The sequence below is a fragment of the Ammodytes marinus genome, assembly GCF_949987685.1.
Source record: "Ammodytes marinus genome assembly, chromosome: 15".
NCBI lineage: Eukaryota > Metazoa > Chordata > Actinopteri > Uranoscopiformes > Ammodytidae > Ammodytes > Ammodytes marinus.
The window spans coordinates 21,239,109-21,257,780 of record NC_137219.1 but is presented as its reverse complement, the minus strand read 5'-3'; the positions used below and the strand labels follow the sequence as shown (position 1 = coordinate 21,257,780).

The following is an 18,672-nucleotide window of genomic DNA, read 5'->3' as shown; positions in this document are numbered from 1 at the left end:
TCGCTGCTCACTTAGAAAACATCATGGCGGAGGAGGGAGGAGGGAAAACAAAAATAATGGATACCAGATAAATTCAACGCTAAAATAGTTTAACACAAAGTAAGTTTTTGTTAAGTGGTTTAAACTACAACACATATGAAGATTATACAAGTGTATTACACTTCCGACACTTACAGCCTGGCCAATTTTACTGGGATTAAAGTTTTTAAAGCTTTTTGACAATTCCGCCTCGCGACACAGTGCTGGATCCTGGGTAACGTAGTTTACGGCTGGTCGTTGGCCCTTTACTGACTTTACTATTAGCGATAAAGAAAACTACAGTTCCCCATACAAATAAGAGCGCCCTTGTTAGATTTGTTTTTAGCTTAGCTGGGAAACACGAGTGGAATTGTAACAGGAGAAAATTGCGTTTATTTGAACAGTCTCGAAAATCCCTGCACAATTTCTGTCTTGTGAGTTATGCTTTAACATTATGAGCTTCTTTGTGAGTGTATTTTTGTTATAAATCGTGCTCATCTTTCTTGCTACCTAATTTGCAAGGCACTTGCTAACACGCTAACGCAATGCTAGTTTGATGGGTTGTCGTTTGTTTGTTTACTTATTTCTTTATTTTTTGTATCGTGTAGTGAAACATTAAAACGACGAACAGCTACATTTCCTAGTGAGTTCAAATTGCTTGCGTAACTTTTAATAACTAATCTCAATCAATGGATGAAAGCCATATAACCTACCAGTAGGGGTTTATTATTGTTTTCAAAATACGTTACACATTAATTCCTACATATCAAGAAGAATTCTCAAATGTGATCCTACATATATATATATAGATAAATAAAAATACTGCAACTTGTTTATTAAAACATCCATCACGCACGCATTTTTTTTGGCTACCCCACATCACTATACTGGTAAACAACAATGGGGCTATAGCACAGTCAAATCGATGGAATAACAGAAATGCTATAATATAACATTTCTTGCATAGATTGACTGATACTTGAAGGACGGCTTAATGCTTTGTGTTTGTTCATACTTTGTGGTAATTCAACCTTGAAATTATTTTCTTTCTGGAAATGATGTAATCATATCAGGCAAGAGAAAGAATATGAATGTGTTCAATTAACAACTCATTTGTAATCACTTTGAATTGGAAAGTCATGTCTTGTTCCTATCTATAAAGCAAGTTTCCATCAGTATGACAATGTTGAATGAATATACAGTTTAAAATATTTAATCATGCCTTTTAATTCCATGTGTAAAGGGATTCGATCCGTTAGGTCCCCTTCTCAACTAATACTCACCCCATCACGCATTTTAAATGATGCATCATTCAGTTGGGAAAACATCAGTAATAATAACTTAGTGCATTATGAACTCTCTGACGTATAAGCAGAACTAATATTTTCAAATATTTAGTCTAAAACTAAACTAATGGAACTAATATGTTCAAAAACCGTAAAGTTGTGTATGTGGTAGAGAAAAAAATTCCAACTGAGCCAGTAACCCATTGTCTTTTTATCTTCATGCTTGCGGTTCAGGAGTTGACTCGCTGCCATGCCGGTGCACCGTGACCGGGAGAAGAAGGAGAGCACAGCGGAGGATATGGAGGTGGAGGAGCACGACCAAGATGCCACCAGCTCAGAGGAGGAAGACTCTGACACCTCCTCTGTGTCTGAGGATGGAGACAGCTCGGGTGAGAACACAGTAGAAACACACATCCTTTATTTAAATGATGTTAGTGAATGCTAATACAATAAACATTATTCCAGTGTATGGTAGTGATACAAATAAGTAATTGCTGTCAAAGGTTTGAAAGACTGTACGTTTTCAATAGACTCAACCCAGACGTGTGTGTGTGTGTGTGTGTGTGTGTGTGTGTGTGTGTGTGTGTGTGTGTGTGTGTGTGTGTGTGTGTGTGTGTGTGTGTGTGTGTGTGTGTGTGTGTGTGTGTGTGTGTGTGTGTGTGTGTGTGTGTGTGTGTGTGTGTGTGTGTGTGTGTGTGTGTGTGTGTGTGTGTTTGTCTTCATCACGTTCCAGAAATGGATGAGGAGGACTGCGAGCGGAGGAGGGTAGAGTGTCTGGATGAAATGTGCACCCTGGAGAAACAGTTCGGGGATCTCAAAGACCAGTAAGACTGAAAGTTTTCCTTTTGATTTTGAAGATTAAAGCACAAAATGTTTTTTTTTGTTGGTATTTATCTGTTAGTTACAGGCAAAAGATACACATAGCGCACATACAACCTTATGATGACAAGCTAAACAACTCTGCATGTGATACAACACATACAAATACATATATTTAAGTAGTAAAAAAGAAAAAAAAATAGTAGGATGCGTTGAGTAATTGAGTAAAAAAAACGGGTAAAGTGGTTTAGAGTTTTATATTGCCCCACTCTTCATAAGAGCAAATGTTATCAAGTAATTCCCAGTAAATGAGCTATGATCATTGTTCCACCCGTGTGTGTGTGTGTGTGTGTGTGTGTGCAGGCTGTATCACGAGCGTCTCAGCCAGGTGAACAGTAAGCTGTCAGAGGTGGAGGCTGGCCGGGCGGCTGAATACCTGGAGCCTCTGGCAGTGCTGCTGGAGAACATGCAGGTCCGCACCAAGGTGGCAGGTATAACTTCAAACACGCAGACGCACTCCAGAGTCACAAACACCCCTCACACACTCCGGGCTCACTCCTCATTCACTCTCACATTGTGTGTGTCTCTCTCTCTCTTTGTCTTTGTCAGGCATCTACAGAGAGCTGTGTCTGGAGTCTGTGAAGAACAAGTATGAGTGTGAGACCCAGGCGGCGTGCCAGCACTGGGAGGTCAGGCACACACACACACAAACAAACAAACACGTTTATACCTATATACTTACTTATATACTCACGAGGACCTTTATTGATATTATGCATCCCCTACCATAACCCTAATCGTTACCATCACAACTTAATGCCCAAACCCTAACCCCTAGCCCTTACCATGTGTGTAAACATGGTAAGGGCTGAACCTAATTTTAATCGTAAGATCTCAATCCTCAAACTACTCTTTGAAAGGTGCAGCCCAAACTGAGGACTGGACATAATGTGCTCACTGGCCATTATGTCCTCACTCCCAAGGCTTGAAACTCATGGTCCTCGCAAAGATAGCCGTACCAATACACACACACATGCACGCACACACTTACATAACCTTGTGTCTTGAAAAAAAGTATTGCTGATGTGATACAATTTCATCGGTCCTTCAGAATCTTATTTGAATTGAAGTGAGTGTTATTGTATCTAGGTAAATAGAGGTGGTGTACTGTATGTAACTATTTGAATTTGTTTGTCTGTGACATCTGTTTTTTCTAATATTACGTCTGTGCTTCCTTGTGTGTGTGTGTGTGTTTGTACGCAGAGTGAGAAGCTGCTGCTGGTTGATACAGTTCAGAGTGAACTGGAGGAGAAGATTAGACGACTGGAGGAAGACAGACACAGCATAGACATTACATCAGGTAACACACACACACACATACACCTCAGCCCTTACATTATTTCATATCAAGTAAGTTCGAACTAAATCCAACACATTCTAATTACAGTAATCGCATCCGGCACAATTTATTCCGTCTAATCCGTGTGATTGTGTGTCTTTCTCTCTCTCTCTCTCTCTCTCTCTCTCTCTCTCTCCCTCTCCCTCTCTCTCTCTCTCTCTCTGTGTGTCTCTCTCTGTCAGAGCTGTTTAACGATGAGTTATCAGGAAGGAAGAAGAGGAGAGATGCTCTGAGTCCGGATAAGAAGAGGAGACGACCTTCAGTGGTGTCTGATATCCTTTCGACTGTTAAACTCTCTTACTATTCACACGGATGCTACTTACTTAATGTATTATTTTTTACTTTCCGTGCCTTCATGAGTCCCCCAAAACTTTCATCTAGATGTGTCTTTGTATTCCCACTTTCCTTAACCCCTCCCCACGCCCATATATAGTTTACATGCTGCCTGACTTGGACATCCTGGAGGACTGGACAGCTATCAGAAAGGTGTGTAAGTGTGTTCAAAGTTGTGTCTTTTTCCCCTGATACGTTTATGTGTGTGTGTGCAGGGTTCGACATAACGTATAGCCCGATGGCCCGGGGCCAGTAAAATCATATGCAGGGCAAGTTGATTGGCCAGTCACTGTCCCGCCCGGGCCAGTGACTGGCCAATCACAGTTCAGTATCTTTTTGTAGACTACCTTTTTTGTAGTCTATCATGGTTCATTGAAATGCGCGTTGAGAGTCGTAATGAAAGCAGTGTTTATTTAAGACTCAATATAATAAACCTAATATTAAATATATTTTTAATGGACAACCGATGCGTGGGCGTTTTGACAGGTGGAGCAAGAAGCGGGTGCACTCTCGCTCCGTTGGCAGAGCTGCCTACCGTCCGCCTGCGAGTCGACAAATCAATCGACTTGCTTTGCCCCCTTTCTTTCTTCCCACAGCAGAGGTTGAGGTGCAGAAAGTGATAACTGCGCTTTTCCTTTATCTGCCACCGTAATGTTACAGTATTTGCATACAAGCCCCAATGGTAATACAAATGAGAGGCGTTATTTAAACGCTGTGAATGCGTCTCCGGTGATTGTGTCGGTTGTAGACAGAAACGAACGGAGGGACTCCGCTCACTGTACAGTTCCTATAGTCGCGCAGTTTGGCACTGTGTTTTCAGGCTCGAGACATTCAATCAAATCGCGGAAGTCTTTCCCATTGAAATCGCTAACGGGGAGAATATCCCCGGTTATTATTTTAGCCACAAACCACAGTTCATCTGCGCGGCGGCTCACTCGCTGGCGAGATCACACGGTGAAACGCTGCTGTGATCGGACGAACGCATTGTGTGTTTCTAAGGTGATTTAACGTCATAGTCTCAGACGAGCGTTTAACTTATGCTGCATATTTTGCACTGCATTGTTTTTTATCAATAGTTTGAAAAAATGGTCCCACACCGGACTCTTATGTGAAGCTGACACTTAATGGAGAAGTGACACTCCTGCAGCGCGCTCACGACCAGACGTGAACTCACATACACGGTGAAATATCCCATTAAAAAAACGGCATAACCCCCTGATTTTCGTATTTCTATTCTATTTTTAAAGTCAACTTGAGCGCAAGTGGAACACCGGTCATTCGGTCGACACATTCACATCCCTAATGCATATAGAGAAAGTAAAAAACAGCCTACCACACCACAAAGAATGATCAGACCTTCATCTCTTATTTTTTTTTTATGTTTGAACATGACTTCTGCAGGTGAACTATTCATTAAACTGCCCAAATTCAAGAATAAAAACAATCAAAAATCATAAAATCAAACTACTGGACTTTAAAATACTGGCCGACTCTTTCAACATACTTTCAGTTGTAGGCTTCTAATTCAATATGTTTGCCTGGTTTTATATTATGTGTATGAGCAATATCAACATTTCATATAATTAACTAAAATAAAAATAACCAAATCTAAAGGGAATATCTATACTGTTACAGTATAGATATTCCCTTTAGATCTGGTTATCTTTCTTTATTTTTCTAATACAGGTATTATAATTATTGACACTAAATTATGAAGAAAAAAAAAGTGTGTGCAGGGCCAGTGAAAATATACAAGGGGCCAGTAAAACTCAGATCCACTGGCCCGGCGGGCCAGTAGGAAAAAAAAGTTATGTTGAACCCTGGTGTGTGTGTGTGTGTGTGTGTGCGTACTTGCTTCTTTTAATAACCACACGTGTGTTGTCCCCCCCCCAGGCCGTGGCTACGCTAGGTCCACACAGAGGGAAGGTTGACCCCGACAGCTCCATGTTCCCGTTCAGATCAGACAGAAACAGATCCATTCTCAACTGCTGAGGCGCACGCACGCACGCGCACGCACGCGCACACACACACACACACACACACACACACAGATGCAGTCACACGTTAGGACATGCATTTAAACATGAATTTAAACACAAAAGGACCTTAAACACATGAAAAATACAAGCAGATGTGTATTTACTCTGCGGGCATCACAACACAGCTGAGCAGTTTCTCTGAATCTTCCCACAATCCACTGCTCAGCTCACAGGGACACCAGTCGGTAAGCTGCCACACACAGTGAGGACTTCAGAGTCCCTTTAAAGGACGAAAAGGAACAAAATAATTATTTTAACTGACATGTTGGTTACCACTACTTCTGTTCAGACTTGGGCTTTTGTTTTTGGCTCAGTGGAGATGAAGTTTTTCTCTTTTTAACAGACAATTTAAAGCAAATTTAAGGATTACATTCCAAAATACACCACTGATGAATACAATTATACTCAAGAGTTCAACCTATTTTGGAAGGTTGACGTCCGTGGATGCCACTCAAACTCATTCATTACATTTGAGTCATTTTAGAACTTGCTACGTTAACATTGATTGGATACTTTAACTAATGCAATCAGGTTTACATGAACTACATTATTTTAGACAGTGTTTTGACATCGGAGCATTTCGATCAATTCAAACAACTTTTCTTATAAAAATAAAAAGTGTTGCTATTTTAATCTGACACTGTTCAACAAGCACACAACATAAATCAAATTAACGTCTTTCCCTGTTTACTGTTTTCAACAACAGTTTAAGAGCCTTCCAAAGCATTTAAACATTGTACGGTTTTAAATTTGGCGATACTGGAGCTTTCAGAAGAAGTTTTCTGCCTTTCACGGATGCATTCAAAAGCAGAACATCCCCACCCTTCCTCGCTCAGTGACAAAGGCTAGGAGAAGCTTTCGTTTCATAGGCTCCAATCATTGTGTGTCATTGTAAGCATTGAGATTTGGGGAAAATAGTGGTTTATGTATGAACCTTGTCAATTGTGCCATGAATTATTTTTAATTTTGTACTTTTTTTTTTATTACGTGGATCAGTTGAAATGTCTTAATGTCTACTTTGTGTTCTTGTGTATTAGACAGGTGTTGATCATATGACATGGTTGTGTACATGTTGTTCTTGTTTCGGGGAGCACCCAGCGCTCCACTGTGCCTCCAAATTGAAGTCTGTGGAATTTCATTGTCACATTTTTTTTGTTTGTTTTGAGTTACAGTTGATGTGATTGGAGGTTGATTCAAACTCAGTGATAGCAGTAATTAAAATATAAGAAAGAGATATTTCAAAATTGTGTGTATGTGACCAAGAAAGACTTAGCCAGTACATTCAGGAAGAAATACTGCTAACATAGCCGGTTGGGGGCTGAAGCCGATTAACTCCCCTCCTTATTCACCGCTACATCACTGCAATTACAAAATAATGCAACAGGTAATGGTAACCACATTGGACAACATTATTTTGCAATGACAAAATGTAATGCAAATGTTTCCCCCTTTTAACATTGTGATTCAACAGGTGTTCAACTGTTTAGTGTCTTCTGACACATCTACCTCTTCTCTCTTATCTGTCGCTCACTCTTTAAAGTCAAATCCACGTTTGTATGATTACTTATGTACATGAAATTGCTTCCATCTTTGCCAGTATCCTGTGTATGAAGTGTATTACTGGTTTATTTGGCTGTGCAGATTTTGTTAGGGTTTTTTTTAGTTTTCTCAAAGCCTGCTGTGATGAAGACCGAGGAAGAAACCATGTTCTTCCAGTGATACCCTGCCACTGCCTCTTCACAGATACAGCCTCTGGTTTATAAAGGACGGTCAACAAAATGCCATGGCATAATATTGATTTTTTTTTTATTAACAGAGGTTATCTGAGGATGAATGTGGTGGGGATGCTAACATATTCAAATCAATATTTTTTTGTTGTATCAGGTACATTTGTGTCTTTCTTGTTGATGTGGGTTGTTTTTACAATTACAAGTTGTTTTATAAGCCTTTTGTGGTGCCTCTGTTTACACCAATAGTGACACACTGATATAGGTTTACATTACAGTACAAGTACTAGACGTGAGAGACGTTAACACCAGAGTAAATATTCTCTTAATAGATGTGCTATTGTTTAGACTTTTATGTTTTAAGTTTCTGTTTTCCTGCAAATAAAATGTGTAAATATTTAGAATGACACACAAGAGTGAGGTCAAATAGCTAACAGATCATAGCATAACAAATGATGCTGTACAAGTTTACAGTACATTAAGGTTCATTTGGAATATTTTCGCAATGCACTTGGTATCATATGTAACAGTCACATAGAAAGCACTGATAAGTTTGCTGCAAAAACTCCACGCACAACAAATACTTCAATGACATATGGAGACATTGACTATTTTAGAGTCTTCATTCATTTATTAATAATCACTTTTTACAAAATTCACATGGGTGTCATCTTTATGGCCTTGAAGGTAGCATCTCTTCCAGTCTCTTTGACTGCCAGGTCAGAGTTTACTTCCTCAAATCACAAGCAGCTGCTATATGAGCCACTTCCCACAAGCCTTGGCTGTATGAAAGTCATTGAAACATGATTGAATGTTTTTGTTTACTTGCTGCTCTTTGAAATAACAGCTTTGTTGATGAGGGTTGAAGTCCTACAAATTCCAAATTCAGGTATGCACTTTGATTATATTTTACGGAAATCTGTCTCGTCTGACCACTGAGGAATATTAAGATTTGAATAGCGACTCAGTTCGGTCAAGAGACAAGGCCTGATGTGATCCGGTTTAAGTGTTAAATCCCGGTGAGTTTCTGCGTTTGAAGTGATTTTGACGATGTCGTCGGTATAACAAAAGATATTCTATTAGGCCCTAAAGAGATGCATGTCTTCCCTGATATCAAAGATCATTTAGCGGGTTTCTCGTTCCGTGCCTTCGGGATGAAATATTGCTGTTGTACGTAAAACACTCTGCCACGTACCACACACTCAGCATTCCTACATGCACACATTTCAACCTGCCATTCAAAACATTTTTCTGGCATTGTCAAGCAAATAAGCAGCTGTTCCTGTTTCCCATGGCAACAAGCCCCCTCACACATATGTACCGATAAAAGCTGCCGTGTTCCGGCCCGTACAATGACAAAACAGAGCCTAACCACTGTCAATGTTACTCCTCAAAAACAGGAACTACTTTCACAGGGGAATGTAGCTGGATGACGACAGGGTAGAGCTAGAGTAAAAGAAAGAAGAAGAAAAAAGGCAAGAAAGAGGGATAAAAGGGAGGATGGGAACAGTGGACAAAGACCGAGCAAAAGTGGACAAACGGCAATGAAGTGGGCTACTGAAGGCTGATGATTTTGCCGCTATTCATTAAATACACCCTCCTGGTTAATAAGTTCTTAGATGTTAAAATGTAGAGAGGGAACACAGCGACCTGCCCAACCATCCATCCATCTAGTTAAATATTAACCAGAAACCCGTCATGGCACAGCTCACTGGGGAAAAAGCTGTTCAGGCGGCTCAAATGGCGTCCTCAGGTGAAGGTCTGTTCTCCTCTGGTGACTGGCTGTGTGGTGGGGAGGGGAGGGGCTGCTGAGGAGGGTAAGGGCCCATGTTAGGAGGGCCCATGTTAGGAGGCTGGTGGCCATCGGGCAGAGGGGGGCGCATGGAGGGAGCGTGGTGAGGGTGAGGACCAGGAGGGGGCCCGCCGAAACGAGGAGGGAACATCATCCCTGGAGGAGGAGGACCAGGGCCCCACACTGGAGGAGAAGAGCAGAGGGAAAGGGAGCGTTAGGATGACTGATGACATATTAGCCACATTTCCACTGAGCGGTGCGGCTCGGTTCAGCTCGACACACATTTATTTTAATTTCCACTGTTAGCCGTCCCAAATGGTCCCAAAAGGGTGGAGCTACACACTGCATTGGTACTAAGACGTTATGAGGATAGCTGTGACTGCTTACTAGGCATCATGGGAGGGCCTCCAGGACCCCTGGGGGGGTAGAAATCAGGAGGTGGTGGTCCATAGGGAGCTCTGCGAGGGAAGGGGCCGTCCATGGGGCCCATCGGAGGTCCAGGAAGAGGTCCGCCCCCCATCCTGACATCACCTTCAGGGGGAGTTCTTCTATCACCTGGACCTGACTGCTGACACAGATGGAGGAAATGTTCAAAATGTTACAAACGACTGGACCACAGAGCCAAACACATACAGTACACGCTCTTGACACAAACACATCTCTTACCTCTCTGTGCTCCTGTTCACCAGGCCCAAAGCTGTTTTCTCTGTAGGCGCCATCTGCATAATGAAATTAATGTTTTTGTTTGTTTTCAGTTTGCATTCCAACCCGTCTTCATAATCACAAATAAATGTTCAATTGCACTTATTTACAGTCCAAATAAGTAAAATATATCAAGACAGTAGAGATCAAAACATAGGCCTCGTTTCTACTGAGCAGTACGGTTCGGTTTGGTACAGTTTGGTCAAAATGGTAACCATAGATCTGGCTTGCGTTTCCACTGCAGACGGAATCCTTACTTGGTAGGCACTAAGCAGGGAATATGTCAGACGGCGAAAACCGCTTAGTACTCCAACGAAAGGGTGACAAAAACAGGTACGGTACGGTTTTCTTTTTTTGGTAACCTTCCCAAATTTTGACAGTGGAAATGCAAATAATTACTGAACCGAACCACTCAGTGGAAAAGAGGTTCAATGAAGGATTTAGAAGCAGCTGTACAGGTAGCAGTGACTGACCGGCCATGTCTGCAGGGTGAAGGGGTCCTGGGGGGAGGAACCTGGGACGCATAGGGCCGGGTGGGCCAGGAGGAGGGAAAGGCCCCATAGCTCCTGGAGGAGGGGGAGGTCTCCTGTACATCGGACCATCGAACATATAGCCTGACAGAGAGATATGGAAACATTCATTCATATTAGACCAACAGCTCATGTGATAAATCATTGAATACAAACACTTTCATTACAGAGCTTCATAAACAAAGGTTGTTCCCAGTGTCAAAACTCAAATGCACATGCACTGTCCACTTGCACCCTGCATGCACACTGAATAACTTTAACTGTTGACTTGCCAAACACAGGTAACACAACACAACTAATACCTTTAACAATGGTTACATTCCATCGAAACAGCCAAAACTAATGTTAAAAGCTACTACACCTGTGTGCGCCAACAATACATCAACATTTCCACTTGGATATAGGCATTTTGTGTCGCAAAACAGTATTCTGACATTAGACCACAATGTCTGTGAACTATTAGATAAAATCAAGGTGCAAATGTTGCTCGCACATTTTAAAATAATGTAATAATGACCTGACCACGATGCATGGTTGATGACACAGCTAAAAAGCAGCAGTGTAACATGCAAATATCTCCCCATGAGAGTGAGGACATTTAAGAAAAACATTTCTTTGGTGCAATCGATTGGCTGATCTTTCTTTGATATGAAAGAAATGGGAATCAGCAAATACAGAACTGTGCTCATCTTTGAAAACAATGAATGAAGTATGGCACAATTTGATTTATTAACAACACCCTGAAATATTTATATTTTTTCCAACATTGGATCACTTTAAAATAAAAATTAAAAATATCCTAAACAACACAATAGATACATCTTGACAGGGGAAAACATTTCTGAAAATCACCTTTAGGGAGTTTTTTACTTGAGCACCTACCTGCACAGTTTGGGATCAAACTGAGGAGATGTGTGATCCTCCATTATATCAGAGGCTGTTTGAGAGTCACCAGTCCTGTCTACTGTCTACCATTACATGTTGGCCTACCGGGCTTTACGGATTCACTCTTTCTCTTTGTCTCTCTCACACACACACATACACACACACACCTGGAGGTCCCAGTGGCCCGGGGGGTCCCCTGCGATCTCTCTCCCATGTAGGAGAGTTTGAGCCGCTGTCTGAATGAGGACCTCCAGTCCGCTCCAGCTCTCCACCAGGGGGCTCCATCACGTGGCGAGGCACTGTGGAGGAAGAAGCCCAGGGAAGGACAGAAAGTACAAGGGGAAGAGGCAGGGCGGGAGACATGATTGAAGATCCAATCGGCCAAAGTCAAAGTTCACAGACATTTGGACAAGAATGAGTGTGATTTCAAGAGAGAGAGACAAAGAGGACTGACATATTATCACGTAGCACTCTAATCAGCTAACAGCATGCCAGCATACAGACCATGCTTCTGCAGAGCTGATCATGCCTCAGGCAGCAGGTCATATCCAACATGATGCAAGTGTGTGTGTGGTACTTTGTGACACTGAATAAGAAAACTAACCAAATGTTGATGAACGATTGTAATTCTAATCAGCGAACCTTTGTTACATAAAATGGCTTTTAATCAATTAAGTATTTCTGATTCTGATAAATAGACGCCAGGCGAAACACTGCAGGTAAAAACATTGTTTTTTCAAGCCTTTGTCAATTTTGAAATGTTTGACTATATAGCATTAAGCATGTCTTATTTCATATTAGTATAAATAAAAGGTCCAAAATGTAGGTTTTGTTCAAATGTTCTAACTTTGATTTAGGATACATTTGTTCTTAGAAACATGCCGCAAATGCATTTTTAAGACCTGTACATTGTATATTTGGATTTATAAAATGAAAGTAGGCTGTATCCAAAATCTGTTTTACATAAACTCTGGACACTAATATGTTGTAACAATGAAATAAAGATGTTAAGACTGACTTTATCCATCACCTAGACTTTTGGTTTTAAAAGAGAGGCAGATATACGCATAATTAGTTAGATATTGCTAAATGTACTGATGTATACAAACATTTCTGAAAAATGTCTTACAAATAAAAATGTGTTAATGTAATCAATTGCCATGGTTTCATGATGGTATCTATAAGTTAAAATGTTTAACTTATTAACCTACAGTGTCTTGACTTTAAATAACTCAACTTGAAACTACAACTCAAAGGCATAAGGAGAATGTCCTGAAATGTATGAATGAAAATAAGGAAAGCAAAAAGTTTTGCTTATTGGAAGTCGCTTTGGATAAAAGTGTCAGCTAAATTAAATGTACTATAATGGATGTCTGTCTTTATATGTGGACCGTGTCTGTGTGTTTACCTCTAGGAGACAGTCTAGCAGGTCCATCCATTAATGTGGGAGGAGACAGGAAAGCTCTGGTTTCAGATGCGGGCCGGCCCAGAGGAGATGGGCCGTACGGTGACCTCTCAGCTAGAAGAGAGACACTTTGGTAAATATAAAGTCCAGGCAGTCTTTGTCTCTTATCCAAAGCATATAATGTCAACGATGTGTGATTGTTTTCTCTGTGTGTGTGTGTGTGTGCTATTGTGCTAACCTCTGAAAGGCAGCGGTCTAGCCAGGCTGTCCAAGGTGTAGGGATCTTTGTCGAGGGCGTCCAGTTTAAACTGTGTGTCTGTCAGCCTGTGAACAAAACACACCTAAAGTCAACATTTGACTCACAACATTTGACTTTTCTTTGTTGGACTTTGTTAAGGTAAAAACACCATATGAATGGCAGAAGAAAAAACAAATCTCAAACATTTTAATTGAATTATCTTTAGAACAAATAAAACACAACAAATATTTACTATAATTTTGTTGTTGGAGAAAGTTTAGTTACTGTACGCTTACTTCTGTCTGAAGAGAGCGTTCTCTCTCCTGATGTCTGCCAGGTCTCTCTCTGCTGCCCGGGCTGCCAGCTGGAGAAAATCAAGCAAAGATCAGTGACATCAAAATGACATAATATGCACTCATAACTTTGCATAACATAATTTAGATTAAGAGACTGTCACAAAAAAGCAAATGCATATCCCAGAAGATATAAGTGTGTGTAGTCGTGACACAAACACACATTTCATCAGTGGTCAAACCATCACAACCAACACCAACTTGAATATGTTCGACTTTTACTCACCCAGTTATTGTGAGCCTTCTTCTCATGCGCTGATATCTGAGTCTGGTAGGACTGTTGGGTTTTCTCCAGCTCTTCCTCCATCTCTGTCGCTCGTTGTCTGAAGGGTAAGTGATGGGGCAGGTGAGACTCACAAATGGCCGGTGCATATGGCATACCGTTAATGTGCTGGGTAATACTTTGAAGAAGCGGCTACCTATAGTTGGTGAGTTCCTCCATGGCCATGGCAATGTTTTTGTCTGCTTTATTTAACTTCTCTTCTTTCTGCACGCGCTCCTTCTCCTCCACTGTCAGCAGCCTGCAAACACACACTGGTCAACATCCTGGACAATTACTACAGCTTGCATTTGCCCTTCTTTGTACATTTATCTGTAGTGCTATACCTGTGCAGCTTCAGCTCATTCTCCTGGTACATTTCTGTCATTATCTGGAGTTTCTGTTGCAATTTCTGCACCTGAACACATGATTAAGAGCAATTAATCCCAAAGCAAATGAAAGTGGAACACCAATGTAATAACATATCACACCAATACACAGTGGAGGTGTAGAGGTCAGCTACCTGATCAGAGTAGAGCTCAGTGCCTGACTGAAGAGTTATTTTCTCAGTTTCCAGCTCCTTGATCCTAACTGGAGGGGAAAAACAGAAAAACACACACACACACACGCACGCACGCACGCACGCACGCACGCACGCACGCACGCACGCACGCACGCACGCACGCACGCACGCACGCACGCACGCACGCACGCACGCACGCACGCACGCACGCACGCACGCACGCACGCACGCACGCACGCACGCACGCACGCACGCACGCACGCACGCACGCACACACACACACACACACACACACACACACACACACACACACACACACACACACACACACACACACACACACACACACACACACACACACACACACACACACACACACACACACACACACACACACACACACACACACACAGGTTTAACAAACATTACATCAGTGATACATCTGGTCTTTACATCAACATTACCCATTTAAAACCTCTTAGAACTCAGGCTACGCAGATTATTGTAGCGGATGTTACTTCTAACCCTGAGCTTTGTCTTACTCCCAGACATCTTAATGACAATCCTGGTTAAAATGAGTTTGCAGTTGACTCACTTTCCAGGTCTTCTTTAGCTTTGATTTCATCAGTCAGCTTGGCAAACGCTCTGTCCTTGTCTTCATCGACAGACTTGAGGTCAGCGTTGAGCTACACACAAATACAGAGACGAGCAGGTTCAAGAGAAGTGCACGGATGTTGACTGGATGATTCATCAGAATGTTTTAACAACAGCAGCAGCAGCATCTTCTACACTGTGTGATCCTGCTGTCAAATACCTTAGCAGCATAGATAAGTTTCTGCACTTTCTGGAGATGGCCCTGTGGGTCAGTTGTTGTGTCTCCTCGTCCGTTCTCCTCTGCTGTCCCTGCTGACCCATTGGAAGCGTCCCTCTCTCCTCCGTCCTCGTCCTCTATGTCTGAATCCCAAGCTTTCATCCTCAGGAGACGATCTGTCAGGGACTGGACACGTGCATATATTTGGTGTCAAAAGAAATGAATGTTCTCTAGTTCTTCTTGAAATATGTCCTTTATTGGGAAGCTAGTTAGTTCTTGACAGTGTATTATCAAATAGCTAGCTTCAATGTGGCGTACCGTTATGCGCTCATCCTTGTTGGCCACATCCTGCAGCATCCCGCTGTGGGCGGCCTCACACCGGCTCATGTCCGCCTCCAACTCGCTGACTCTCTCTGCCCATCCCTCCACCTGCTGTCTCAACTGAAACATTGACGGAGAGATGGATTGATGGTGTTAGGAACAATGGGCGGATAGACAGAAAGAAATACAGTAATAGTCATAATCATGTTTTAAGGACTCTGGAAACACTGGTCTAAAATAATAATAATCAATATATTATCCCCACCTGAGCATTGCTCTCCAGTAGCAGTGTCTTCTCCTCTCCGGCCGCTTCCAGTTTCTTCTGTAGTCTATCACTGTTCATACCGTACACTTTCAGAGTGGTCTGTGCCTGGAGACAAACAGACAGCGACAATGTTATACGGACCACAGAGGGACAGAGCAGAGGAGATGAAACAACAAAGAGGAGAGGACATGTAACTAAGTACTGTACCTACTAGCTACAGACTGGTTTCTGTGTGTTCTGTTGTATGATTGTCTATATTAAAAAAAAAAAAAAATTGCAAGTCATAAAAAAAGTACAGTACCTGCTCTTCATGTGACTGGAGTTCTTTAGCTTCCTCCTCAAACGTTTTGATGCTCTCTTCAAGCCCTGCTATCTGGAAAGGATGACCGAAACATAATCCACACTATCCATATCACACAACTGCAATCCATACTGATTCATATTCAGCTCTGTATTGTTGATAGTGAGCATAAGAGCCACCTACCCTCCTTTCTTGCTCGATCCTATGTTCTCTCTGCCGATCCAGTTGATCCTTCAGTTGTTCAAGATCCCTCTCCAGATCCCCTTTCTCATTATCCAACTCTGTGGATTTCATCTGGGAGGAGCAAGACAAGAAGAGCTGTTCATTAAAGCAGCTAAAGAGACAAGATTTTTCCCTCAGGTTTTGGTAGAGACCAAAACCAGCTCAATGCAGAGGGATTTGCATTAGCCATGGGGCAAGACACACAACAACAAATGATTCATAATGTGTATTAAAGATGTGTAAATTAGCAATGAAATGTTGAGTATATCAACTTAATCGTTGGTGATAAGTCAGCGTTATTCTTGTTTCCATTGACTGACCCCAGAACAACAATAGATCTTATAGCAAAACACACTGTGCAGAAATATGGAGTTAAGAATTCTGGTTTTGTTTCCCTAGTAGTCAAGACATTTTTCATTCTCCATTTGCATTATTTTGATTCTCTGCCTTACCTCCAGATATTCTGTCTTTTGTGTTTGGGCCAAGACGCCACTGTCCCTCAGCGAGTTCTCCAGCTCATCATACTGCAAACAACAAATAGGTCAGGAAATAAATCTCACTAAATATGGGCTAGACACATGGCAAATATGCATGTCATCAAGGTTTAAACTTAAATTCATAAATCATATTACTTTTTAATGAGAGAGCTTATGCCTTAGGAGCACAACATATGCAGAAGCCATCTTCCAATTATGACTTTATTCAACATGGATATTACAACACATTATATGAATCAGGCCTCCATTGAAAATACCCATTGTTGTGTGTCGGACAGGCTCTCACTCTAACCAATAATCAGTCAGCATTATCACCAGTACTAACCTCTTGTTGACATTTGCTGAGAGTCTCAAGGACTTTACACTTCTCATCCAGCAGCTCTGCAACCTGCTCAGCCATCCGCCGCTCTTTACCTGACAACAGGCAAGTCAAAGATTAAAATACCTTCTAATCATTTTAGATTTATTTTCAAAAATATGTCTGCTAGTAACATAGTTTATACTTTATTTCTGCCTAGTCATAAACATGTCATATTAAGGAACAAGTATTGAGAACTTACTTCTGTACATTCTGCTTTTGACCTGTGAAGAAATAAGAAGAAAACAAATATGAACGGCAAGTATAACTTATAAAAATTCAGAAACTGTGAATATATAGAATCTACGTGATGCCTATGTGTTAGACTGGGCTGTGCACTTACAGAGCTATAACATCTACAGGTGAACAACAGCACTGTCAGCAGCCCCAACACACTGGAGACAACCACTGGTTCCCATGGCACCCCGTACAGGTCGGGCCCAGGTCTGATGTCATCAGGCAGTGACGACACAACCTGGAAGAAGACAGGAGAGCGCTGTTTACTTTAGGAGCCGGTTATAATATACATATCGAAGTAAAAAAAAAGGTGTGTGTGTGTGTGTGTGTGTGTGTGTGTGTGTGTGTGTGTGTGTGTGTGTGTGTGTGTGTGTGTGTGATCCTTGTAAGTCTGGTGGGAACCGGAACATTTGGTACACCTCTATTTAACTAGGTGGATTGAACACAATGCAGTAACTATTGTGGACATGTTGACATTGCTGGCTGCCCTGCAAATAAAGTTGTAATGCAAACAGCAGCATGGTTTTGGGGGAGGTCAGTGCTTTAAACATTGGTGATGGTGTTAATGCAGCATGGTAGTCACTTTTCGACAAAGCAGCTGTTGCAACAGTGTGTCGGCTTATTTCAAAAAGAACCCAGCAACTTTCTAATTTCACCTTTTGAGCTGTTTGTAACGTTCTTAAAAAGGGACAAATAAGTGTCTATAGAAAATGTGAGATGGTTTGGTACTACTGACAGTAGTTAGCCTTGACTACTCAGCCTTAATAGTTTATTACACAGCTGTTAAAGAGACAACATTATATCAAATAGCATTAGCATATTCATCTGCTACGAGTACAAATTAAAAACGCATTTTAGAAAGAGCTTAGAAGCACAACACAACACTTCATATTGAAGCTAACTATAACTAGCTTACTGTGAGGAACTACTATCACATCAGAAATAACAACATTCTATTTAGATGTAGTCCTGTCAGCTGGTTAACAGCAATGGCAAAGCATATATGTAGTCAAATAGGAGCTGTACTCAATTTAAATATATACGTGGCAGTAATACTAAGCTGTTTGCGACTGCCTGACGCTCCGTTACGTGGTGTCAGCTGTGACAGGCTAGTGAGTAGATGCTAACGAAACCCGCCACATAAACGTACATCCTTCACTTTCTCCACGGCGATGCTGTAGTAAGTCTCTGCCGCCGACTGGAAGTCCGCCGCTTTGACGGCCATCTGGTCGCTCGCCGTTTGTTCCTCCATTTCCCAATTATTTCATTTGGTTGTTAGTTTAGTGCTATCTCTCGTTTAACCCTGACATTAAACACAGAAACCGAAGCCATCGATCGGACGAGCGGCGATT

General features: G+C 41.7%; 2 protein-coding genes across 3 annotated transcripts; one reads left to right on the top strand and one right to left on the bottom strand.

The window, feature by feature from the left end:
* The first annotated feature begins 337 nt into the window (after nucleotides 1-337).
* brms1la (BRMS1 like transcriptional repressor a) lies at nucleotides 338-7,832 on the top strand. The gene is made up of 9 exons (XM_080043088.1): nucleotides 338-452; nucleotides 1,539-1,693; nucleotides 2,038-2,128; nucleotides 2,487-2,614; nucleotides 2,733-2,812; nucleotides 3,387-3,483; nucleotides 3,705-3,794; nucleotides 3,944-4,008; nucleotides 5,749-7,832. The coding sequence occupies exons 2-9, from the start codon at nucleotides 1,555-1,557 to the stop codon at nucleotides 5,845-5,847; spliced, it is 789 nt and encodes a 262-aa protein (XP_079899214.1). The 5' UTR covers nucleotides 338-452; nucleotides 1,539-1,554; the 3' UTR covers nucleotides 5,848-7,832.
* Nucleotides 7,833-8,243: 411 nt separating this feature from the next.
* Nucleotides 8,244-18,671, bottom strand: mia2 (MIA SH3 domain ER export factor 2). Of its 2 annotated transcripts, none has more exons than XM_080043092.1 (23): nucleotides 18,471-18,671; nucleotides 17,427-17,558; nucleotides 17,286-17,307; nucleotides 17,051-17,139; nucleotides 16,681-16,752; nucleotides 16,190-16,300; nucleotides 16,007-16,078; nucleotides 15,706-15,810; nucleotides 15,438-15,560; nucleotides 15,123-15,305; nucleotides 14,904-14,994; nucleotides 14,309-14,376; nucleotides 14,133-14,203; nucleotides 13,946-14,047; nucleotides 13,753-13,849; nucleotides 13,470-13,537; nucleotides 13,174-13,259; nucleotides 12,939-13,049; nucleotides 11,698-11,829; nucleotides 10,589-10,729; nucleotides 10,080-10,132; nucleotides 9,801-9,981; nucleotides 8,244-9,596 (listed from the first exon to the last, which is right to left on the bottom strand). In XM_080043092.1, exons 1-23 carry the CDS (start codon nucleotides 18,570-18,572, stop codon nucleotides 9,358-9,360), a joined length of 2,451 nt encoding a protein of 816 aa, XP_079899218.1. In that variant the 5' UTR covers nucleotides 18,573-18,671; the 3' UTR covers nucleotides 8,244-9,357. The 2 variants fall into 2 exon arrangements, with proteins under 2 accessions (XP_079899218.1, XP_079899219.1); XM_080043093.1 differs by having other exon boundaries at nucleotides 9,801-9,978.
* Between the last annotated feature and the right edge of the window lies 1 nt (nucleotide 18,672).

Excerpts from the sequence above, each read along its gene's own strand:
- brms1la (XM_080043088.1), top strand. The coding sequence starts at position 1,555 with ATGCCGGTGCACCGTGACCGGGAGAAGAAGGAGAGCACAGCGGAGGAT. Across the intron at positions 3,484-3,704 it reads CAGCATAGACATTACATCAG|AGCTGTTTAACGATGAGTTA; the intron begins GTAACACACACA and ends TCTCTCTGTCAG. Across the intron at positions 4,009-5,748 it reads ACTGGACAGCTATCAGAAAG|GCCGTGGCTACGCTAGGTCC; the intron begins GTGTGTAAGTGT and ends TCCCCCCCCCAG.
- mia2 (XM_080043092.1), bottom strand. The coding sequence starts at position 18,572 with ATGGAGGAACAAACGGCGAGCGACCAGATGGCCGTCAAAGCGGCGGAC. Across the intron at positions 17,140-17,285 it reads CAAAAGCAGAATGTACAGAA|GTAAAGAGCGGCGGATGGCT; the intron begins GTAAGTTCTCAA and ends GCCTGTTGTCAG. Across the intron at positions 9,982-10,079 it reads GTGAACAGGAGCACAGAGAG|CAGTCAGGTCCAGGTGATAG; the intron begins GTAAGAGATGTG and ends CATCTGTGTCAG.